The sequence below is a fragment of the Thalia democratica genome, chromosome 8 (genome assembly GCF_965202585.1).
Source record: "Thalia democratica chromosome 8, ktThaDemo2.hap1.1, whole genome shotgun sequence".
Lineage (NCBI taxonomy): Eukaryota > Metazoa > Chordata > Thaliacea > Salpida > Salpidae > Thalia > Thalia democratica.
The window spans coordinates 29,174,746-29,201,003 of NC_139172.1; the positions used below are offsets into that span (position 1 = coordinate 29,174,746).

General features: G+C 26.8%; 1 protein-coding gene across 3 annotated transcripts in view; it reads right to left on the reverse strand.

The window, feature by feature from the left end:
• Nucleotides 1-26,258, reverse strand: part of LOC145842131 (MOB kinase activator 2-like) — a 48,463-nt gene that overhangs the window by 4,894 nt on the left and 17,311 nt on the right. For 2 of the 3 annotated variants that reach the window (XM_082949519.1, XM_082949518.1), the window contains 3 exons: nucleotides 7,950-8,107; nucleotides 3,899-3,995; nucleotides 710-834 (listed from right to left, as the gene is read on the reverse strand). In XM_082949519.1, coding sequence (XP_082805645.1) covers nucleotides 710-834; nucleotides 3,899-3,995; nucleotides 7,950-8,107 — 380 coding nt within the window. Of the gene's footprint in view, nucleotides 1-709; nucleotides 835-3,898; nucleotides 3,996-7,949; nucleotides 8,108-12,887; nucleotides 12,978-26,258 lie in introns of those variants that run through there. The other variant, XM_082949517.1, reaches the window with a different exon arrangement.

Consider the following 26,258-nt stretch of genomic DNA (forward strand, 5'->3'; position numbering starts at 1 on the left):
ATATTTTTATACATACTTTATCTAAATTTTCAATATATAAGTATATGTCTCGTAAAACATAGTTATTCTGAACAGTAAAAACTCTATTTAAATTTAGTTAAAACAGTTAAACATTTTAAAATGTCTTATGTTTTTATTTATCAAATATAAAAATATCATAGAAGGAAATAGTATTTAATACGAATTGTTTTCTAATTAAGTTTAAAATTTCAACACTAGTAACAACTAAGCTTTAAACTGTCTTCTTTCTGACTATATACTTATTATAAGAAAAACTAAATCAACCATACTTTATGGGAAAAACTTTATGATTGGATATGGACAACTTAATATTGAATTAATTATTACTTAAAATTTTTATCAATATCAAACCAACTATATTTTTTCTGAAAAGTTTCTCATTGGGTTTAGAAGTTTAAACACCAAAACTTATTTATAAGTATTTTTTGGTTGCATAAATGATCTAGTTTCCTACTATTTATTAACAAAAAAATTCTTAATATTTTTACCAATTATATTTGGTGGTAAACAGTTTCTCATTTTACATGGTCAAAATATTATTTAAATAAACATGTTATAAAATATACCAAAATACCAACCGTATTTAGTAGGAAATAGTTTCTGGTTTGATATGAAAATTATCTTTTAATACAAACAATAAGGTTTTAATTTAACAGCTGGGTTCTTACTAATATTTTATAATACCAACCGTATTTGGTGGGAAACAGCTTCTGATTGGATATGGACTTCTGGCAGAACGTCATGACGTAATCGATGTACTGGGCCGCGGTGCACTTCAGCTTCTTGCCCCTCTCCTCGACCCACGTGTAATACCTGTGTGACGTCATAAAAGTGTTAGTTTGACGTCATCACAAAAGACACAACTTGATTGAAAAGTATGATGTCTTTTTTTTGGTTTTGTTATTACTCATTACTACCAACAAGGCAAGCTTTTAAGAATAGTGGTGAGATCCGGATAATGTAAAACATACTTTTGTTTAGCTGAATATTAGATATAGTCAATATTGGAAAATAAGAAGTAAACGAATCGACACAACTTTTAAGAATTGCACATCAAATAAAAACTATAAATGCAAAATTTAAGTGAAAATATACAAATCAGTTTAAACTTAAATAATATAATTTTCAAAATAATAAAAGAGCTTCACAAATATTATATACATTTAGCAGTGAAATAAAAATACATTCATACTTTTTAAAGTCCATTTTATTTATTCACAGCTGATTTTGTTACTATTCATTACTATCAACAAGGCAAGCTTTTAAGAAAAGTGGTAAGAGTTGGATAATGTAAAAAAAACACTGTTGTTTAGCTGTTAATTGATATAGTCGCAAAAAAAGAACAAACAGATTTATTGCATAGCAAAAAAAAAGATGTCAAAGTCAGAAAAGCTAGCCAGAGCTTTAGAAAAAACACCCAAACAAGCCTGAGTGTCTGTTAACCTAGTAGAAGCTGCGTAGCATCTTGTGCATGCTTTAATTTCAAAAGGCTTCCAAAACCAGTAAAATATGAACTTTGCTAACAGAAGACTGCAAACTGACAAAACTTTTATTCAAAGGTGCAAAAGTGTTTATTCTGATCACATATGCGATACTTTTCAACCGTTGAAAGCATCAAAAACAATTACAAGTATTCAAAATTAAATGAAAACAATAAAAGTTTACTGATTTTAGCTATGGTGTAAAAGTTATTGTATAGATGTTAATAATGTGTTAAAACAAATCAGCTTCATGAACTACAAGCGTTTAAGAACTGTAAAACATCTATGGGTTAAAATAATACAACTCTGTTGGTGAATTGTGTGATCAAAAACTTGAAAATTTCATAAAGTGCAATATTTTAGAAATCTCAAACTTTTATTATTTATATAAAAAAGGTAAAAAAAAATTGACGTTAAAAATGTATGTATACAAATTGTTTTTAACGAAAACTATTTACGTAAAAAAAGTACTTTTACAGACAAAAAACAAGCAAAATTGAACTATTCAAATATTTCTATTTATTTGTATAACATTTTATCTTCTACAACATTAATCAAATATTGACCTGATAATTTTCAGATAACCACGAAAATAACTTCCGTTAAAAATAATCGTATTATTTCATATAAAAAAAATATTGCATGAAATATTTTCTGAATTTTAAGTATAAACATATGTTTTGAATAAAACTTAAAATTTTTTATATAACATTCAATAAAAGATAATTAAACTTGTTTTTACAGGTTTGCACTTTTATAAGTTAATTGGTTTGTTTGTGACTCTATTATGGAATTATAATGTTTTTATGGGAAATCCCTCTTACAGCATTTATGAGTTTACATAATCCTGTCAAAAAACCACTAAGCTAATTTGCCTGAAAGCAAAATACATATAAGAAGCAATTATCTAATTTGTAAATTGTATTTCATAACTTAAACTGCATTTAACACTATCAAAATTTGTATAGATTTCATAATACAAGTATAAAGTAAGTTTTTATTCATACATGATACTAAAAGTGACATTTTTATTTTTTTGAAAACTTATCAAATTAAAAAAAACTTTACTTTTTAAAAAATATCAATAAAAGTAAGTTAGTTAGTCTTAGAGTACTGAAATTAGTATTTACTGTTTTAATTTTTAAAACTAAATCAATAAAAATGAAAAACAACATTGAAAAGTACAAACTAAAAACTTTAAGACTACACAACACTACTGTATTACAATGTCTAAAAAATTTTTCTCTTATAAAAGATTAGAAATACTTTATAAATATCAGCAAAACTAATTTAATCTAATATAACAAAATAAAACGATGTAAGGCTGAATACTAAGGTATATTTGAACATCACAACTTTTAAGTTTTTAGTTGTACAAGCTACAACTAATTTATAGCAATTTTAAATACATGTAACTCAAAAGCAAACATTGTTTAAATTAATTTTGTTTTTTAAAACAACTTGAACACTTCGTTACCTAAGCCAGTGTCAATAAATTTAATGAAAAGAATTCAAGTTATAAAAATAATTTATTACAGGGTTGCCAAAGGTTTTCTGAATCTATTCAAGAAATTTAAAAGTACAAGATTTTCGTTTCAATTTTAGTATAATATTAGTCTTAAGGTAAATACTGTCTTAAATAGTATAACAATATTGAAAAGATACTGTTAAGCTTCTTTAAATGTGTTTCATGGTAAGCAACATTCTGAATAATACGAAAAATAAAAACTGTACATGATAAATACTGTAGGTATAATCTAAATATAAATATAATGTGAAGAAGAGTAGTCCTTTAACACAAAAGGTCTCGACAAAAATTATTTCGGAGACAATACTAAAAATAATTTTATTTACACAAAGCCAACGTCGTTTCACCCAAATGGGATCTTCAGGCTTTATTCAAATAGCATGATACTCAAATAGAAATAGAGACTTATAATCTAAATATGATTATTTTAAATGTACGAATCGTTTAAAATTCCAGGTTTTCCAAGTTTTTAGTGATCTTTTGTTCAAAATATTTAAGTTTTTTTCTAAAATTCTCAAACACTAGGTTTTTGCCTGGATTTCTAGATTTAAAGTATTTGCAAGTTAGCAGTTTTTTGTCATTAGTCGAAAGCTGTAGCGATTGATATGTCAAAAAATAACTAACATAACAAAAGTGCGACAATAAAAAACTTGATTAGGATGTTTTGTAAACTGTTCGAAAATGGCATCTTAAACTTAGGTTTTGTTCAGATAGTTTAGCAGGGCGTCAGGTCTTAAACAATTAAAAAAAACAAGACGAAAGAATTGCACCTATTGGCCTCAACAACAAAAACATCGAGTCTGCTGTAAATAAAAAAAATATACTAAACAACATTTTTACTTGTAATTTTACGAAAAAACAAACTAACGTTTGGCACGGTCCCTGCATCAGAGGGCAGGTTTCCGCGGTGCAGTATTCCGAGATGGTGCCATATATCAGGTTGATGTTGTGGAACAGGTTGATCGCTGTTGAGAATATTTGTTATTAGAACATTTGTTGTTTTTGTTGAGAAAATAAAATAATATAATCTAATGTTTTGTTTATTAATATTCGATTATTATGCCGTATACATTACTTATATTGTTGAATAACTTGGTTGCTAGTAGGACAAGTATTAACTATTTTTAATTTAATTATATCAGGTTGATCTCTAGAGCAGGAATATCGCTACAGAAATTAAATATACGTTTGAACAAACTTCATACAAAGAAATATAACGTATGCCAACATACACGAAAACAAGTTAATCTATGCCAATGAATGAGAAAATATTCCCAAGTTTTTAAAAACATGGGGACGCGTTTGCATCAACTGGTTGCATCAACATAAGTTGCAGGGTGTTGAGTTAAAAAATAAATTTTCACTTGTGTAAATATTGTAATTAAAAGCATAAAACTTTTAAACCAATACAGTATTGCTGCAAAGTTTTAAATAATTAATTGTTTGTAACACTGTTAATGTAGCACTTGTATGCTGTATTGGAGGTGTTTGATGCTGCGAAAATTTTAGAACTAAATTAATTGACTGATTATGTGTTTTGCAAAAAGTTAAAGAAAAAAGAAGGTTAATAAGTTACAAAAAAAAACAGAGTTTGAGAATCAAGACCTTAAAAAAAAATAAAAAAAAGGAAACTACTATATGTATTGTAAATGGTAAGTCAAAACTATATATAACTTTGTTAATCAAAAACATCGTGTGTTGTTTTGTAAATAAAAATATAAACTGTTGTAAAATTGAAATCATATATTGTGGTCAACTTCAAAGTGCATAAGCTGTTGTTGTTTCGAAAAAATTGGATTGTTTTTATTTTGAAATTATTACAAGCCACTTTAATTTGAAAGTATTATAAACTGCTAACATTATTTCAAAACATCATTAGTTTTTATTAAATAAACGACATTACAAATTGCTGTGTATTTTTAAAACAACATAAATTTTTACCAAATTAAAGTATTACAAGTTGTTGCTAATTTTCAGTTATTTATTAAAAGTATTTTGTTTTTTTCTTCTTTTTATTTTATTGTAACAATTTCAAATGTGAACAATATGTTTTCAGACAAAAAACAATCATTGATAATTTTAAAGAAGAAAAGCAATATATCGTTCGTGAAAGATTAAGATAGAAAGTTGCTGAAAAAATAAAAAACTTTCACTAAAAACTTAACTCTCATGCTCAGTGTGATGATTTACGAGCTTCAAATTTAAAATTTAATGCATTTAAACGTAGAGTTATAAAACAACCTAACACTTTACTGTTCCAAACAATTTAATTTGAAAATAATTCTTTCAGAAGACAAGGGAAACGTCTTGTTATTAACTGTAATCAATTAGTAAAATCAATCAAACTAATGACTTTAATCCATCAAATTACGTAAACTGGTTAAACTTTTGTCACACAAACAGTTTGCTTTTTAATCCAAAACTTAAATGACCCACAGTTAAAATCAGCATTTTTATTTCTTTAAAAAAGCATTCTAAATTAATAGTCAAAAATCATAATTTGACAAATTTGATTAAGTTTTTAGATTATGGCTATAAAACGCTAAAAATATTCTACAAGCTCCCCAATACTAGACACCCTGGTTGAAAATGCTTTATGAACAAATCTGTTAACAACTATACCGTTTAAACGTTTAAATTAAATTTAAAGTGGTTTAGATGATTGTATTGAGCCACTGCTGAATATTAATAATTTTAGGTATAAAAAATTGGTACTGAGGAAAAAGTAAAAATATTATAATAAGTATCAAAAATAAATCAGACTAAATGTCGTTCTATACTTTCAAATTTTTTATTTTAAACTATAACACCGAAAATGAATACTTTAACACAGTTTCAAACTTGTTCATACATAATCATTCAAAAGAAAGTACAACAACACTGAAACACGAAATAAACTACCAACTAACATGTTTATTGAACAAACTAGCATTGTAATTAGTCAAACAAAAGTAAAACAAACAGTATATAGGCTTGTAAGGGGTTTTGTTTTAATAATAATCTTTCCAACTTAATTCCTAACTAAATAGGTTTCTTTTGTTTAAACTTAAGTTTATTTACTTTCAGATTAATTTCTTTTCAAATTTTAGTTACAAAACAGAAATAATTATTAATTGTTGAACTTACAGTGAACTTATTAAACTATAAAAAAAAACAACTCTATGAGCAACCTATATGCGTAAAATGTAAGAAAAATTGATAGATAAAAGCTTTGCCTAAAACTTAATTATATTTTTATATTTCAAACAAAAATATTTTTTTTAATAAAGGGCTACAACTTTTATCAAACATTTAGCAAAACCTTTATAAAAATTAACTTTTTTACAATGAAAGCAATAAATTAAAGCAATTTGAACGGTGTTGCATAACACTCAAACAATCGATGAAAAATCACCGTATTATATATGTATGTGAGTATGAGGTGCCTAATATAAAATTAATAATTTGTTATTACCTCATTACTAATAGCCGCCTCTATCGGTGTAAAAACCCGTGTGAATGTTGCAAATTGAGAAAAATAAAACTTTAATTTCAAAAAACAACCAACAATTTAACTTTGTTTAAATAAAATTTAAAGTATTTTTTTCTTTTTGAGTAACAATTTAATTGTAACCAAGGAACTCACTGATTAACTGAGCGAAACAGTGATTTATGAAAAAATCTGTGATTGATAAATTTGCAAAAAACTTATACCAAATTAACATTTTATCTCATATGTAACATTAAAAAGTCTGTATCTAATTTAAATAATAGCAAAATATAGTTTTAAAATATAAATAACCTTTTATCTGAGACAAAACCTCAATAACGCCACCGAAATTCAACCAATAAAAATTTAGAATTAACTATTATCGGCCAATCAAAACAAATTAAATTTAGCAGAAGGTAGAGCCAAGAAGTGTTAAGTAGAAAGGGGAATTAATTACTGCTAGCAAAGAAAATCAATAGAGTTTTTCAACTTGGTTTTCTTTAGCTTTTATAAACGGTTTAAAAACAAAATGTCTTGTTTTAATTGTTTGTAAACAACAAGTGAAAATGATAGTTGTTTTTGATAGAATACAAATAAGTGTAAATACATTTAATAACTTTTAAATTAAAATAAAATTATGTGTTTTATTATAATGAAATAGAAATTAAAAGTTTTCAAATAAAACTCAACCAAAACGTTTGAAAATTTAGATACTCTAACTTTTGTTATACAATTATACCTGAAATAAAGCTTTTAACTTAGCAGTAAAATCAATTAGTTTAACAGTATACCAATCTGTAAACTTTATTTACTTTAGAATAACTTTTTAATTTTATCCAAAAATAAGAAAGCATTCATACAGACTATTGACTTACCATAAAAACATGATAATGTAAAAAGAGTATTTAAAAATCTTATACACAGCTTACTTTGAATTCTACAAAAAATATTTGAAAAAAATAATTTTAAAGGAAGAAAGAATAAATTAGCAAAAAAGTTCAAAAAAAAATTTGTAATATCATCACAACCAAATGTGGGTTTAATTAAAAAAAATATCACAATCAGCATAAATGTTTAGTACTATAATAAGAAAAGATCATTAAAAGCTTTGAAAAAGTTTGTAAATATTCAAAAGTAAAAAACCATTAACTTGCATTAAATAATTAAACAAAGTTTAGCAAAAGTTAGTTTCAAGTTAAAAGGAAACTTTTACTTAATCATCAAAATGTTTTGTAGCCCCTTTGAAATATGCTAACTAAATGTTATAACTCTTAAATTTCAACTTAAGTGTAAATCTCAAACTTTTAAACCTGAATAGTGTTAAGAAATTTAATACCAATTAAAATTTCAGACGTATTCCCAATCGAATAAAATTATCCTAAACGAATTGAAATTGTTAACAACTAATATCATATTATGGAATACAAATGCGAAAATTCAAAAGACTAACTGTGGGTGGCGATCCACTCCCTAACATCAACATGCACGGGTTTGGTTACCAGGGCGACGAGGTCGATGTCCGGCGGTCGCGTGGCAACGAACCCGTCCTCCAGGTAGACCTTCTTCTCCTCGATGATCGGCTTCTGCTTGTCGTTCTTCTTGCGGTTCCTGTGACGTCACAATGAAAGTTAACAAATAATAAAAAACATGAAAGTATTTAATTATAAAATTACTAACTTTATTTTAGCCTGTTTTAAGGAATAATGGCAATTTAGTTGATGTTTTTAGAGTAAATTTTTCTAGAATATTTATTAGAATAAATGTTTTTCCTTATCAAAACTTTCCGGATTTTCGACAGCAAGTGTTTGCTATCGTCATAATAGCTCTTCAGGTGGTTTGTGATGATTTTTTTAAGAGATTTGTAGATATTTTTTGGGGTATTAGTTTTATGCTCGTAAAAATGCTTCTCGTTATTCAGTAAAGAAGATAAATTTTACAAGGGATTTGAAAAGGTGACTTTTTTGTTTAACACGCTTAGTCTATAACTGAATTGAATGTAAAAAGTTAAACAGTGGTGAAGTGGGTACAATTACTTATTAAAAAACATTTTTATTATAAAACTTTTTAGTTAAACACATACTTCTAATAATTAATTTTTCAAGGGGGTAGTGCATCCAATAAGTATAAAAAAACCGCAATACTGCTTTTATTAAACTGACGTTGTTACGTTAAGGTTTGTTGAACAAAACGAAAAGCTTTTTTACACTATATAACCTAAGTTATCTAAAATGTTTTAAAACTTTTGACATTTTAGTTTAATATGAGGAAATTGCCTAACGAGGCACAAAGTTTAATAAAAGCAAAAGCTTTCAACTGTGCAACAATTTAACAAATTACAACATTATAAAGGAAATAGGATAATTAAGCATAAAGTTTAATAAAGTGCAATTTATAAGAACAAAGGATATATTACAAAGCAAATATGTGTGGAATTAAAAGCTCTTCTTGAGCGAAGATTTGTTGTTTAATTCCTCACATATTTTACAATATTAAAAGCATTTCTCTTAATAACTTGAGTTTACTAATACATGATCTTAAGTAACTTTTATTTATGAGAAATAATTTACCGTTTATTTCCAAAATAGTCTACCTACAAATTAAGATTATCACGAATATTTATTTCTACCGTAACACAATTGTACACAGTATATCTAGCATTTCAGTTTTGCTTTAAATTTCACTGTAAATACTTTGGCAGCATATTTTTTACCAACCATTCAAAATCTGACAATTTGATTGGTCTTCTGAAAAAATGGTATTAGATCACCTACGGATTACAATTATGCATTATGAAACCGAGTTATACATGGTTACATGAAAAATATTTTTGTAGAAAGTAAAAACATTTGGATAAAATATATAAATAAGGGTAAAACTAAAAAGAGAAATTTTTTGTTTGTCGTTGCATACTAGTTTTATAACATAACAATAAAACTATTTTAAAAAAAAAATAAATGAATATTATTCAATGAGTTCACAAACTTAAAAACATTGTAAATAAAAACAAATGCTTTGAAACCTGAACTCTGAAAACATTTTTTAAAATAAATTATAAGCAGACTAAGACCGTATAATGGAATAACATTTCAGCATCTGAAAAATTTCACTGGTTTCTTATTTGAAAGTGGTGAATTATTTATCTGTAAACTTTTTAAGCTTTTTTGTGCTAACTGAAAGCAAAGAAATCGTTATCAATTTCTCAGAAAATTTTACTTATCTACAGATAAGCATATTGAGGTTTTTTCAATACAATTTTTATGAGTTTGAGGTTAATATATTTTCTTAAAGTTCTGTAGTTAAATAAACGCTAGTATATCGAATATTTTCTTTTTAAAATGATGGCACGCATACTTTTGCAAAGAGATTTTAAAGTAAAAAAGACCCAAACTCGTTTGAAATTTGAGTACATACTCACAAAACTCAGCGAACAAAAAATTAGAACCTTAATTTGACATTTGAGTATATTTGAGTATCTAATGCTGATATTTTGACAGTGCCTAAGACCGAACCAAATGATATATATGACAAAAACCATTTTGATAGATAAAAAAACATATTTCAAACTTAAAAAAAAAAGTAATTCTAGATCTTACTTGATGAATCATGATAAGGTTAGAGAAAGCTTTTTTGGTGTTATGAAATAATTTGATAATAAAGTGCAAAAAAAAATCATTAACAGAAGAAAAAAGCACACTAATTCAATTAAAGTTTACAACTTGACCAAACAATTGTTTTGTTTACTATGATCAGCTGATTTGGGCAAATAAATAACGTCATTGTCATTATTTTTTATTGCATTTTGAGAAACGATTACAGTTTATTCGCATTCAAAAAACAAACAGGAAAAAAATCATTAAAAGCTTTGAAAAGTTTGTAAATATTCAAAAGTAAAAAACCATTAGTTGGCGTAAAATATTAAAACAAAGTTTAGCAAAAGTTAGTTTCAAGTTAAAAGGAAACTTTTACTTAATAATCAAAATGTTTAGTAGCCCCTTTGAAGTATGTTAACTAAATGTTATAAGTCTTAAATTTTGAATTAATTTTAAATACGAATTGAAATTGCTCACATTTTATACTTCAAAATATTTTAATTTAAATTACTTTTGTTTTGTTATTCCTATACTGTATAACAATTAAACTAAATTAAACTTTATGTAAAAAAGCATTTTTTATTAAAAAACCTGATGTCAAAAAACAAGTGACTAATCAAACTTTTTTATAGCTACTAAAATCTGTACATATTAAGACATCACAGAAAAACAATTAGCTATTCAACATCAATGTTTTCCTAAATTTAGTTTAAAAACAAATTACAGCCATAAATCCTGAAACGCACTAATAAATGTCACAAACTTAATCAGATACACCAGATTGAAAGTTGAATTGAGATTAGTCAAAGTTTTATCATAATTGGAATAAGTGCGCGACGGTTTGTATAAATAGAAATTACAACTATCTCTAGATGGAAGCGTCTGGTGCAATCTGCTTTTTAGTAAGTGGCTTGTGGAAGTTCGTACCTAGTTTTCTATATAACCTCATTTCAACTTATATCAGTGGCATTAACATGCTAACTATGCATGAAAAATTTTTCACAATTTTTGTTTAAATTGTCAATTATCAAAGTCGAAGTTTATAAAAAAAAATATTGAAAGCTAATAAGTGATCAATAAATTTACTTCAAATAAATATACATTAGTCATGGGGTTAGAAATTTAAATCTGAGAACTTTTGACTTTTACATTAACATAGAAAAGTATAAGGGAAAAATTTAAATTTATAAGATATCGATGTAACAATAGTAGCTAGAACGTTTGTAGACTTTTTAAATTACTCATTTCCTGCTATGAACAATAATTGAGTTAAGCAGAAATTATTCGTTGAAAAATGAACGAAATTTTTAATAAAAAAGTAAAATTGGCTAAAATATTTATCTAAAGAAGGCTATATGAACAATACTTCACGCTCAAGTTGTACATTTATTTTCATTGGTTCTTTGTAATAAAGTTAAGCAAGTTTAATGTGCAGACTTGTAACAAAACATTTTTTTTAAAGTAGTGGATTAACTTTTAAAAGCAAAAATTAAACCAAAAAAACTAAGTGGGAAATCTACTTTAAGAGAAACAAAACTTTTTATCAGTATTCATTTTGGCGCTTGTTTTAAAAAGAACTGCTTAACAATGATCATTTAAGTTAAACCAACTAAATACTGCAATAAACACTTAAAATCCATTGAAGTTGAAAAAAAAACGCATTATATCAACCACAGCAGGTTAGAAACGTGTATGTAATAAATGCGAAATTGTGTAATGCGCGTGTATAATTTGCAAGTATGTTGTACTGATGAATGCACTCTACTGTCTGCTCAGATAAGTCTTGTCTGGTGGCGATGCCTAATTGCTATCAGAGCTGTCAGTTTTGAATTCTTGCTAAATGTGTGATGTGTTACGCAATGTATTTGAAGCACTTCTTCGTTATTAAAAAACGAGTAAACTAGTTAATGAGCATTCACTGAACAAACTGTGTTTTTTTTTACTTAAATACTAAGTTTTTTTACAGATTAAATAGAACAGTCGCATCTGTCGTATAAACAATAGTCGTAAAAAACTAAATAAGTACGCCAGGGTAATAAACTAGTAAACGATTATTTTAACATGTAATAATGTTGTAGTTTTATAGAAAAAAATTTCTCTCAAAAAAGTAAACTAGTTAAAAAAAATCATCAAATAGTTTACTTCAATGTAAAATTGAAATTAGAAGGACTAACAAAAAGAAGTAAAATCTAATTGAATAAAACATATTCAAGTAAAATTCTAATGATTTTAATGTAAAAGTTAAAATATATATTTTGCGTCCGAACAATCGACATTCGCTCAAGTTCACATTCGCCGCCGTGACGTCAGTAACATCGACGTGACGTCACACAGAGCTTTGAATCAATTGTGACGTCACTGCGCGTTGAAATAAGGTGATTTTGTCAAAAATTACAAAAACAGTTTACGCTACAAACGGCGAGTGTTTATTAAACATTTACTGGAAATGTTTTTGAAGAAATATTTTAACTGTGGCATAAAAACATGAAATTATTTTTTTTGTTTGGTTTGAATTCAAGTTCTTTATTTAGAAACTTATGTAATTAAAATTTGGCATTATTTAAATTAGGTAAAAAGTCATAGTTATGTTTTTGCAATGCAACAGTTTACATTAAATAATTAATGTTACCACTTAAAATAGTAATTTTAAATGACTTTTTTGTAAATATACTTGATACTTATGACTTAGCAAAACAATGATCACTAGTATTTTTTAAATTAGTGAATTAAATTACAAATTGAAGAGACAAACTTGAGTAAAAACTGATGATCTATTAAATAATATCAACAAAACTCACTTCCATTTTTTGCCGTCCTGTCCATTAGATTTTTGCGGCGACAGAATTTGCAAAAGTTGGTCTAACATTTTTATCATTTATTTATTTTCTGAATGTTTAAACATGTTACAAAGCCTGCTTCACATCATAAATCCGCACACGACAATTTCAACGCATTTTTATTTATTTGTAAACATTTTCTTTGTTTGAAAATAAATCAGCTGATCAATTGTTTTGTTATGAAAACAAAATAAAACAAAAGCCTTTTGTACAACCTTATCAACAATTCAGCTTTTATATTTTTTAATACCAACAATTTAGTTCTCAATAAAAAGTGTTCCACTTGGTACTAAAACCAAACAATTATATGTTACACCTTCATATTTGATCCTCAACAAAAAAAAGGTGATAAACTGTTTAATGTCAGCAGATTTACGGATTTGACAAGTCATTGCCACTTTCAATTTAATTTAAATGGAAAAACAGCTACTAGTACCAGAGTACATTACGAAATCGCACATATGAGCCTTATAACAAGTAGGTGTAACAATATACAGTTTAAAGCGATTTGAGACATGGTTAACTCATTACAATATATTCAGCTTAAATGGGGATTATCTCAGATTCGAAACGCCTGACCGACCTCGGAATCTGAAATGAGCATTTAAAATAAAAAAAAAGGTACAAAAAATAGTAAAAATATACACGCAGGTCTATAACAATTTTATTTTTTCAAAAATAATTAATGCAAAAAATGTATTTTTTTGCCAGGTTTTAAAAATATAAAATTTTTAAGTTTAAAGCCTTCAAAAAATATATCTATAGAAACAATTGCCTGGTTGAAATTTCAAATACAAATATTTTATTGTTTGTATTTTTTAAAACTGTTTTTAAATATAGAAGTGACTTCTACCACAAATGAAGCTTAAAAATTCTCATGATGTAAGTATGTGTCTAGATAAGTTTGTTGAACTTAAATTTTAAACTTACTGCTAACTTTAACTCAAGCATAGAATGGCACTATGAAAACTCAACGGTAAAGCATTGTATGTAAGTATTATTATAAATTATTTTTTTTAGTACATACTGGTTAGTATAGCTAAATAATTTTATTATAAATATTATTCAACTTGCCCTTAGAGGAAATATACTTTTTTTTAAGTCATAAAAAAACTATTAACAAATGCATTAAAAAACAACTTAATTTACTCTTAATCAAACTAAAGTTTTAAAAAATAGCTGTCAGCTTAGAAAAAAAAAGGTTGAGTGCCTGAAAAATTGCAATCTTTTCGACTTAGTATAACAACTAGTAACTAAACAAACTCATTGCCTTCAAACTTTACTCCACACAAAGCAACATAAGCTGAAACTAAAAAAAAATGCAACAGTTTTCCAACTGAAAAAGACATTCAGCAGTTGAGAAAGGTCAGAGCAACATTCAACACGAGCGAGCCAAGGTAAACTTTTCTGCATCAATATTAATGAGCGAGAGGGCAAAACTAAATTCAAAACTTTTTCTTTTCGATTCTCTCGTTTTTTCACCTCTCTCGTTTTTCGTCTTAAGCTAACAGGTGCGAATTTTTTTTGCTCGCCTACAGAAGACGATTTTATATTGAAACCGAATGCATACAATTGCTCCTCGCACGTAGCTCGACTGCTTGGATATTATCATTAATACTTCATGAGTACGCGTCTATTTTTCATTTCTGCTTGCACTCGGCTGACACAATAATTTTGGTAGTTTGGAGTGAATTCGAGCTTTAAGCTGCGGGAGTTGTTGTTGGAACAATGGATAGATGAGAACATTTTATCGCAATGACAAAAAATTACTAAAACTGTCGTATGTGCAGAACAACTCGCTTATTATTTTGTACAAAAAAGAGTATAACATGTGCTTTAATTATAAAAACAAAATTCTATAAACAAAAACAAGTTGACTGGAACTTTTGTTTCACACATTATAGCTTTACACAAAAACAAAAACATTTTAACTTAAAAAACAGGCTAACAAAACTTAATTCCTTAACAAAAGGAAAAAACACAAATAACACAACTTTCTCCTACAAATCACGCCACCATGGGCTTACAACGCAGACTAACAGTTTACTCATTTTATTACAATCAAATAAATTCCAATAAAAAACTTGTTACTAACCAGTGTGTTAACCGGTATGTTTTTATCAGTAACTTGTAATGTGAAGTTGTAAGTAGCTCTCTACTGATGCCTATGCAAATATTTACCGCAATTTTGTTGCTTTATTTAGCATCGGTGTGTGCAGAATTGAAAAGTGGAAAAAAGCACGTTCACTGCACGTCGGTGGAAAGTGATAAAATTTATATATTTCGGTTTTTTATTCCTGATGTAACTGCATAAAACTTACTTACTACTTAAAAAAGTTTGAAATGAGCAAAAAAAAATTAAGATATTGCAAGATTACTTTAAAACTTAAATATTTTTTTTAATTACAAGAGAGCTTTTCACAATGTTTGTTGTGGAATAATAGAGTAGATAATGTAATACTTTATTCAAACCAATCTTTTATTCTTATCAAAAACAAATATTTGATTGTTATTCTATTAAACATATCTTCAACATAAAACTTACATTATAATTACAAGCATAAAAATTTTAAGACTATGATAACGTATACTGCTTGTTTTTATGGCTTAATATTTGTTTTACGGGTAATTTATTTGCGTGTACAAGTGTTTACGAATTGTACACTTAAAAAATAGTATAAGAAACAGTAATTGTTTTTATCAGCTTATTTTTCGATATGTCTATTTGATGAAAGATTAAGAGCTTTATTTGTATTATTTTACGTAACTGACTGATACTCCAAATTATTTTTTGGACTATCATTTTTGACATCAAATTTTAATCATTTCATATTCTAAATATAAAATCACTAGATCTAAAATAACTACTAACCAAAACTCCATATACTGAAAAATTGAACTAGGTCTTTTTTTTTAACTAAAATTTAAAATTCAACTGATTTACACACAAAACTGCATGTTTAAAACACACAATCAATAAAACACAACGCAACGGTTTACATTACAATTGATGTTCACCATTCAGAATGCTGCGTTGTGATTGTAAGGCGGTGCGCGCTGTGATAACAAGCGAATTCCGCGTTGAAAACAAATCAATATCCCGTTTGTATGCATATGTGTGTATTTCCTTGCTGTTTATGAGTAGAGTTTTATTCGTGTTTATATGCACATATTGATGTTTTTTTTTTGCTTGAAAGTATGAGTTGTTCCAAAGATAAAAACTGTTTACTTGTCATTTAAATTTTAGAAAAAAATTATTTTTTGAAATTTATTGAAATAAACCAACATCCAACAGAGGTGCATATATATTTAATTGTTGTTTTAAATTACGGAACTTGACTCTTGCCACTTTTATTTTTTTGATTATGAGAATGCTCACGTGTTGTCCCGTTTACAAGGAAAGCAGCAAATTAAATTTTATTACTGTTTTCAAAAATCAAGAAAAAAATGTTAGAAACAAGATTTATATTTTGTTAATGTGCATAACTTACAGGGTTAATAAAAAACTAGTGTAATACTTGTACTAAGTAAAATTTTCAGTTTTGTTTATATTTCTTTAAAAGATCATGTTTGAAAGCTAAAAATTCACACAAAACTTTTGTTTATATAATTTGAAACACCATAAGTCAGTTTCTGTTTCACAAATATGCATAATTTATAAGAAAGGTAGTATTCGCCTTAACTAAAATACTTAAAAGGCAAAACTGTACTTTTACAAGCTACTTTACCATTAAACATATCTTTGTAGAAACAGCTATTTTGAAATTTACCTTCTAAAGTTAACTGTTCTAAAAGTTTTGAATCGACATACAGCAAAAAATATAGCACTTAAATATACATGCAGGCTATAATTTAAAGGAGGCAACATTTTTATTTTTATGAACTATACAAGACAAAACTGAACTCTCATCAGCTGAAATTTTAATTTATTTTTGAATTTTTTATAGAAGTTTCAAGTTAAAAACACAATTTGTGTAATATTTGAATACACTAAAGATGAACTCAAACGCACATAGGTAGTTTCAAGACAGCAGTTTGTTTTAAATTATTGATCAGAGCGTTTTGTGTCACTTTTTTGTTGTTTTGGAATTTTAGCCTATGATTGTGTTGTAATGTTTTCTAAACAATACCTTGTTTTCCAACAATTGTTTAAGTCTTATTTATTCGAAACAAAGTCTGTTATTTTCATTTTATTTAAAGTTTTAAGGTTTTTAATTTTCACAGGACTTTTATTTGTACCTCCACCTACATTACTAAAGAAATTGCCTTGAAAAAAACCTACACTAAAGGTCAATTTTATTTAAAGTTTGCTGGAATATTTCTATTTTCACAGGACGCAAACTTTTAAACTCACCTCTAAACAAATCACTTGCTTCTTGAAAAATCTAAAAAAACGAAAATTAATGCTTACTTCCATACCAAAGGTGGCACTCGTATAGGTGTGCGGCAACTTTTCAAAAAACCACCACCACATTACTCATAATCAACGAGAGGCCTCGAACAAAAACAAGAAAAACAAAAAAAGGTGATAAACGCAATTTTCAACCGAGAAAAAAGGTCAAACCTGGTGAACTTGCACTGACAGTAAATGGGATTTAAAGGTCGCAGAGGCCAGCGGCTGAACAAAACAAAAAGTTCACTTAACATACCAGCATTGAATTAAGCTGAAAAATAAACATTCAATTAAGTTTTGCATTTACCAAAGTGAAACAAAACACCGAAAGCCAATAAAAACTTTCTAAATATCTTTTTTTACAGCAGCTGCACGGAGCGATGCTTTAAGTGATCAAAATATTTTTCGCGTAGAAAAACCTCTTTGGTTTGAAAATGCTGAACGAAACATAAATTTTAATTTTTCAGCCCATTTACTCAACATCACTGAGCAAAAATAAACAGCAGACTGAACTTTACATTTACTTAATTAAACACTTAAAGTTAATGCATTTAAAACGGTAAAAACTTTATACTGAAAACTTTAAATCTTGTTAACACACCAGTAGTTCACGAAATTAAGCTAAATAAAAGTGTGCAAATTAATTATTTTATTTACTGCCAGTTTTCGGTGGCGAAAAATTACGACCTTTTTAAGTATAATAAAATATTAAATTAAATATTATATCTGCAGTTTAATATTTTATTATATTTGAAAAGGTCGTAGTTTTTTACCAACGAAACCTGGTAGTAAGTAAAATATTTAATTTGCACAATTTTATTCAAATAAGCTCTTTACACTTCAGTAAATCGAGCAATCTTTTTCAGTTAAGACAAACAACTATATAGAATCACGCTAAAAAACAAAACTGGTGCTAAACGCAATTTAATTTTTCATATTAATGAAAACGCTTCTAATTTTTTTTCACACCAGCTGCACGTTATAGCTCAAACAAACTCTCCGAGACTTTTTATTTCAATCATGATAAACTTTGTTGGAATTTCTCAGGCGAACGGTTTCGCTGAATACACAAAAGTTTTTTTTTGAAAACAAATTTGAAATGCATGTCTTTTTGTTTCATACTAAACTTAATGCTTCAGCAACTTTGTTTTCTATGAGTAAAGCTCTTCATTCTTTTCAAACAATATGAATATTTTCTGCCAAATATAAAGAAACTGTGCAATTAAGCAGTTTGGTAAATGTTTAAAAGTAATTGTTTCTAATTTTGTTTTGATGATTATGTTGTTCAGTTTTAAACAATTTAATTATGTCACCATTATCAAATTAAGTTTAAATGCTTTCACAAAAACAATTGTTAATCAAGCTATAAAGGAAATACTGAGTGTTGTTGAAAAAAATTGTTTTATACTTGAAAGCTAAGTTTTTAATACTTTGAAACAATTTGGAAAATGAATACGTTGACAGAAATTTTATAAAACAATGTGTTAATAATTTCAAAAAAAATAAACTTCTTATTGTATAATAATATAAAATTTTGGTATTTTTTAATTTTATAAAAAAATAACTCCTTTTAAAAAATATAGTAATAAATTTAATTTTTCTAATAAAAACCTGTGACATTTCAAAACATTTTGAAACTAAACGTTTAAAAAAAGCAGATATTTTTATTTTTTGTGTTGTAAATCGTTTAAAACGGATGTGATGTAAAAAGTAAATAAAAAATTCAATGCAGCACTAACTGATAATGCAATTTGTACAGAAAATCAATTTTAAGTTGTTTAAATAAACTTGATGTTTATCAATTCGGAGAGAATATTTTGAGTTGAGTTAATAAAACTAACTCGGAGGTACTTGAAAATATTCTCGCAAATCAAGTTAATGCAATGATATGCAACAAAAACATTATTCTTATATATTAATTAGACATTGTGTTTTAAGTTATCTTATTTGTACTAATATAAATAAATTAACAAATAGGTTTGAAGCTTATGTAATCTCAATTAATTAAAAAATAGTTTAAAAGTACAACTTGAAATTAAAAAATGTCGTAGAGTTTTAAAATAAAAATTAAAGTTCACTAAAATTAGTTTGTTTAAAGTAATTGATTTTTATTTAACTGGGCAGAGTTTTTTAGAGACACCTTAATAAAAAAACGTTTGATTTGTTAATAAATTTGCAACTTTAGTTAACTCCACAAATATATAATAAAACTACAAGCAAATTTTTAAATCAATATATAAAATAAACTTAAATAAAAAGAATAAGTCAAACAGAAAATTCTTATTGCTTTTTAAATATATAAATATACCTTTAATTGAAAAAGCATAAAACATACTAGTCTGCTAAATTACTACAAACAAAAAGATTAACAAAATATTAACTTTTAACTTAAAACAGTTTTATAACAAAAACTTTTCTGAACGTAAAATTTTATATTTTAGTAGCATTTTTTTCAAGTCAAAAACAATTTTCTGTAGCTTAATTAAGTACCAGCAATGGCAACAAGATACAAAAATAACCATTCTGAGACAATTAACTAATGTAAAGACTGGTAATAGGACACTTTTAACTATTGTTTTTAAACACACTTTCTCCAACAATTTAAATCTCGTTAGTAAAAGAAAAATTCTTCACTGTTAGAAATATGGAAACGTTGAAAAAAACATTTATTTAAAATTTATACTTCTGACTAACTAATGATAATTTCTCAACAAAACTCAGCGTTGAATGACTCAAAATAGCTTTTGTTTTTGCATGACGACATTTAAAAAACTATTTGTTATGTAATTGAACCATTTTTAGAATATTTTCTTCAACTTCAAAGACCACCAAACAAGCAAAAAATAAATAAAACTCTAAGATCAAGATTAAATTTTTTAATTACGACTCGGCAATTGATCTGTTTACATTTCGCCAACCTACACCGGTGATTAGTTATTCTTAGTAGATTAATACCAGCAACGCAGCTGCGGTAGAAAAATTAAAAACTTTTAAAACTACCTCGGATCGAAGGTTCCTTTAAAGCAGCAATTTGCTGGTTGCGAGCCAAACTTGCCAGCCTGATCAAAACAAATTGCGTTGTCCTAATTATGAAAACGAGTTAGACCGGTGTACGAATTATCAGGTAATTTAATTTGTTTGTTTAGTTTAGAAAAAAAACTGACACGTATCAGGCCTTTTACTCACAAACTGGTGGTTTGTTTACAAACATTCTCAATGAAAACACACAGCAAAAACAGATCTTTACCGACTTGGTGTTACTTACAATAAAATATAAACAACTCAATGAAGATAAATGAACTAAAAACATTCTTAGTATAAAATTTAACATTTTACAATGAAACAAAACAAGCGAACAACGAAAATGCTAAATTAAAATTTTTCTTATTGTAAAAAAAAAACTCATTTATAATATTTAAAGACTTTCTTTGCAATCAATATCAACAAAAAATAAACATGAGAACGTGTTAAGAAACCAACTTATTTTGTGGCCTCGAGCCATGTAACAAATGAAATGCGGAGATGTTATAAATTTGCTGGTAAACTTTAAACTTTCACATACTGAAGTTTTTCTTGTGTGAACTTTCAAGTTACCATTGCAATAAACAACTTGCTCTATTTAACTTTAGAATCAAGTTTTTAAGTTTTTATTAACAGAAGCTGAGATTTCAGTTTTTAGGATAAAAAATCTAGGCTAATTATATAGATATTCTAAAGGTTTTCAAAGTAGTGAAAAAGCATCAGGTGCTTTTATAAAAAATTACTAAATTCTCATTTGGAGTATTTTGAATGAAAATTTTACTTAACTCTTGCATTTTTTTACTAAGACAAAAAACATCTTGCTTAAAAAACTAAAACCCTAGTTCAACGAACGCACTTTTGTTTTAAACTTTCAAACGGAAAACACAATTTCACCTCTTAGCGGGTGGCTGTGACTTTTCTAATAAATTCAAATGCACTTTCAACTTATATAACTACAAGCACGAGAAAACGTTTTTGCACGATGCAAGTCAATTTTATTTCGTGCATGAGGCAAGGTATAAATAACCGTGTTAGAACGTGACTCTGTAATGTGACCTGTGCGTAACGTTCTAAACAAACCTGTCTTTTATTTATACAAAACAATTTTTTGCTGCAACTAATGAACTTTGTTGAACCTGGTGATATTTTTTTGGACTTTTTCGCTTGGAAAACAACTGACCTTTGTAGATAAGAAAACCAGAACGTTGATACGCTGCATTTTCAAATGTAAAACAGTAAGAAAGTTCTATGACTAAAGCTTAAACCTAAATAAAAGTTGTATGAAATTGTTCATACTTAGCTTATGCACTAACAATTCAACTCACACCATTAAGATTCTAAAAAGTTTTTAACCAAAAAGCAGTAAAACTCAAATTTTTATGTACATTATTTTTACACAATGAGTGGTATTACAAACAAATTAATTGCTGGCTTATAAAAACATAGACACATTTCACTTGAAGACAATATTTTTAGGAGAATAAAAATGGAACGCTGTCACATGAAAATTTCAACAGAGAAAATTCTCACATACAATAGCTTGTATGTGAAATTGTTTTCTCATGTTTAGCAACAAAATGTTCATTAAATATTTACAGTAATAGTTTGTTATCTGGCCTCTAATGAAAACAACTTAATATTCACCACATTTTAAATTTTGAGAAAAAAAATTAAGATATATCAAGATTTGATACAAAAAAAGAAATACAAGTTCTGATGTTTAACTAATAACAACCTGAACGGCAACGTTTTTTAAGTATATGTAAATTTATTTTCTTAAAAAGTAATTTTGGTAGACCTAAAACATAAAAGAGACATTCAATATATAAACCGTGAGCTTTAACTAAATAATAACCTATCATTACCCGACTAAAATATTTAAATTGAGTATATAAAAATACTTGCAGAAAAAATTTAACTTTAACGAGACATATAATACATAAGTCGTGCAAAATTAACTAACTTTACAACAAATATGCGTCAAATCACGCAATGAAAATAAATCATTCTGATACCGCAAAACTTTCAAGTAATTTTGGTAAGTAATTTGTTAACAAGATTACGGCTGTTTTGCGTTTCAATTTGAATTAAATTGCGTCGGACTACAAAAAACGTTGGTAATGATTTTCTAAGTATGAGTTTTAGCAACGTTTATATTTGATAGAATGCATAAATCTCTAGAGTAGTTTGGCATCAATGTTATGGTAATATATTGTTTAAATTTAAAAAAAAATGGCTAAAGCTTAATTTATAAAAGTACTTTCAGCAAGGCTAACATACTCTCATGCACAAACATTTTTTTTTTAATTTTAAAGCTAAACACAAAAACATAATCAAAAAACTAGCTTATGTTTTCAAATGAATATTATCTAATATTCTATCAAGATGTCTTAAAATGCATTAAAGTAAGCACCTGCATAAATAAAAAGAAAACTAATGTAAACATAATTTTATTAGACTTATCAGGTTATTATACTACAAATATTCAATATTTTATTTCGAGATAAGGTTTGATAATTATATGAGTAAATAGAAAAATTAAACTTTAATTTGTTATACAGATTGTTGCAAATTAGGGTATGTAATTATACGTTTATATAAAAAACTAATTAGATTACTATTATATTATTGGAAAAGATTACTAAGTTGTTTGTAGGGAAGCAAAAAAATGAAATGTATAAATTTAAAATATTACAAAAACCACAACTTTTACGCAGTTTAGAATAAAGTTTTATTTTGAAGATATATAAACCACTAATGTTAATAATTTGATTATGACAGTTTATACGAAAATTAACAACAATTTAAATCTAATTTCAAACTGAAATGTTGAACTATTTTTTCTAGACAAAGCATTTAAATATGGCAGTAAGATTGCCAAGATAAAAACATTCAAATTTTCAATATACTGCTTTTTAGTTTTCATAAAAACAAATTTGTCATTAGCCATGAAATTTAAAAAGTTGCACTTAAATAGTATACGGGGATTATGATAAGTTAGCACAAATTTCAAATTACTAATTTCAAATCTACCAAAAATATTCGCTTGATCAACTACATAAAAATATACAGTCAGCAGCAAGTTTAAAAAGATTAGTTTTAATGCTAATTGTTAACGCACGACTTGCAACTTCAAAATTATCTCATCGCTCGACAAGTTACGAAAAAGATTAAATTAAAAAAACAAAAATATTTATTTTCAAAATCATTCGCTCGACGTGCAGTAAAAAAGCCCAGCTAAAATTAGCATCGGCCTTCGGAGGACAAATATGCAAATCAATCATCGAGTTACGATTTTAAGGTGTATGAACGTCTCGTGCGCAGTCGGGCGCGTCCGGTTTCGCGCGTCCATTGGCTAATGAGAAACAAGCAAGGTGCTCAGCTGCGCCACTACGCGGGTAAAATTTTCAACTCTAACTTTTAAGATCATTTCTATTTATTAGACATAGTTATTTTCTTGGAATTTTTAAAAAGGACAAGTGCATCTACTAACTCGGAGCAAATAGCTTTTTATTAAACTTTTCTTTTTACATTAAATGCTTTAAGTATTTTTGTGTTTTTCTAATACTTCATTGAAATACCTAAAGCAGAACTTTTTCTACATAAACTTTAAATATATTTTTACGAGTTTTAAAACAGGATAACCTAAAACAAGAGTAAGCAACACAAGCAAAAAAAAAAGTAAAAACTTAACTAATTATAATGTTGCTGTAAATAGTTTGTAGGCTGTAGAAAAAACGATCATGAGTTCATATTTAAAAAACAACATCAAGGAAAGCGGAAGATAAAATGAGCAACTTATCAACAACAAAAAAAGCTTTTAACTCTACAACTTTCAAAGAGATTAAATCAATAAGAACCTTGAACTTGGAAAAAAAATCAGGCCATCAAACGAGCTTGGCGAAATTCCATTGACCTACATAAATTTAAGCTAAATAAATTGACCTACATAAAAAAAAGCCTAATAAATTGACCTATTTAAATTTAAAAGCTTAAAACGGATGCAGCTTGTTTTGGTGAAAGTGAATAAAAACACAGTATGAAAACAAAAATTGTAATTTTAACGTTTTTTAACTAGATTCAGCGGGTTTAACTTTTGTATTATAATTTGGATTAAAACTCATGTGTTTCCTTAAATAAAAAAACTGATTTCTTAAATTTTTTTTACGGAAAACATTTTTACCTACTCCAAACAAAAACAACAACAAATTGTTTTTAATTATGAGAAGGCACAACGTCATTCTATCAAATTAATCATAATTTTGAACAGTCAAACAAGTTTGTGTTGGAAATTCTTCAGCCGTGACTCAAAATTGACTTCGCTTGTTTTGAAATTGGATAACAAATTAAACTTTGCAAACCAACACTTCTCGTTGCTACTTGAATTAATTGAACGAATGGTTTTCGTGAAAGAAAAAGTTAAAAATATCAACCCAAAATATATGAATCTCAAAACATATTACGCTTTTATTAATCAATTTTGAAGCTTTTTTTTCAGAACTTTACAGAAATTTGACCACTAGAAAAAATTGACGAGGATAAAAAATACTACCTACTAAAACAACAACGAAATACTTTCTAAAGAGTAAAATTCTACTGTAAAGTTAAGTATAAACCTCACAAAGTAAGACATGCGATAGCGAACTGCGCGTATCAAACTACCATTAACCGAATATTTTCAACAAAACTTTACCGTTTAAATCACCGTTTTGACATGCGTAATCTGAATGTGTATTCGAACAGATAATACACATAAGACCATAAACACCCCTCTGAGAGCCGTGATTTAATTTAATAAACATTTCTTGGGGCCAGACATTAATGTTTATTTTATGAACACCGCAAAAAAAAAAAAATTTATTAAGTATTTTCGTCTTTCAATAAAAAGTATTTTGTTTTCTGATATAAAAAGTGGCAGCAGAACTACAGCAAAAACTAAAATAATTGATTAAGTTGTGTTCGTAGCAACTATTGATTATTTGTAAGCAGTTGCTTATGTGTCAAACCTACTCGTCTGAATAAATTTTTAACTCGTTTACATTCACAAATGAAATTTAAAAATACACAAAGACAAACTAAAAAAAATTGATATATATATAGATATGTCAAACGAGCAATAGACAAATAGAAAACGAGGATTAAAGGTTTAATTTTGTATTAATAAAAACTTTATTAAACCTCCGTATATATAAAATATCTTCATTTTACATTAAGTAGGAGAACTGATATAGTTTCGATAGTTTATTCATCTAGTTTATTTAAATAAAAAGCATTAAGATGTACGTATAATGTAGTTTTTATGTCTGCATGCAAAACTGCTACCGCGCTAACTAAGCATTAATATACTCTACGTGGTTGAACGTGTAACTGCTCAAATGCAAATATTTCAAAGATTATCATGGATAAATTAAGTCATATACAAACCTACTTGAGATTATTTTGCGAGGTAGGATTTATTTGAACATAATCCAGCTTGAGACTATTATGAGGTAGATTATATCATAAAAAATTATTGTATATAATTATTTGATTTACGCAACACATGATTTACTTAAGATACAGTTTCAGATTAAAATTTTAAAATTGTGTGTTAGCATGGGAGTTTAAGGAGGTTGTTAATGTAGTTTTTTACAGAAACTTTGAAAAAGTTAATAAAAAACTAAATAAGAAAACTAAAAATGCAGTAACTTCTAATACAAACAGTACATAATTTGATATGAGAGTTTGCAAAAATTTTTAAAATAGAAAATGGCCCTGCATAAAATAATTCGTTATCAAAACTATTTGTATTTTATATACAGTTTATATAAAAGGGAGGTCAACATTGGATAACAATAACAAAAAATATTTCGCAAGATATTGCACAAGTGTTCAAATATTTCATTATTATCAAAAATTTTGTTTAAATAATATAATTT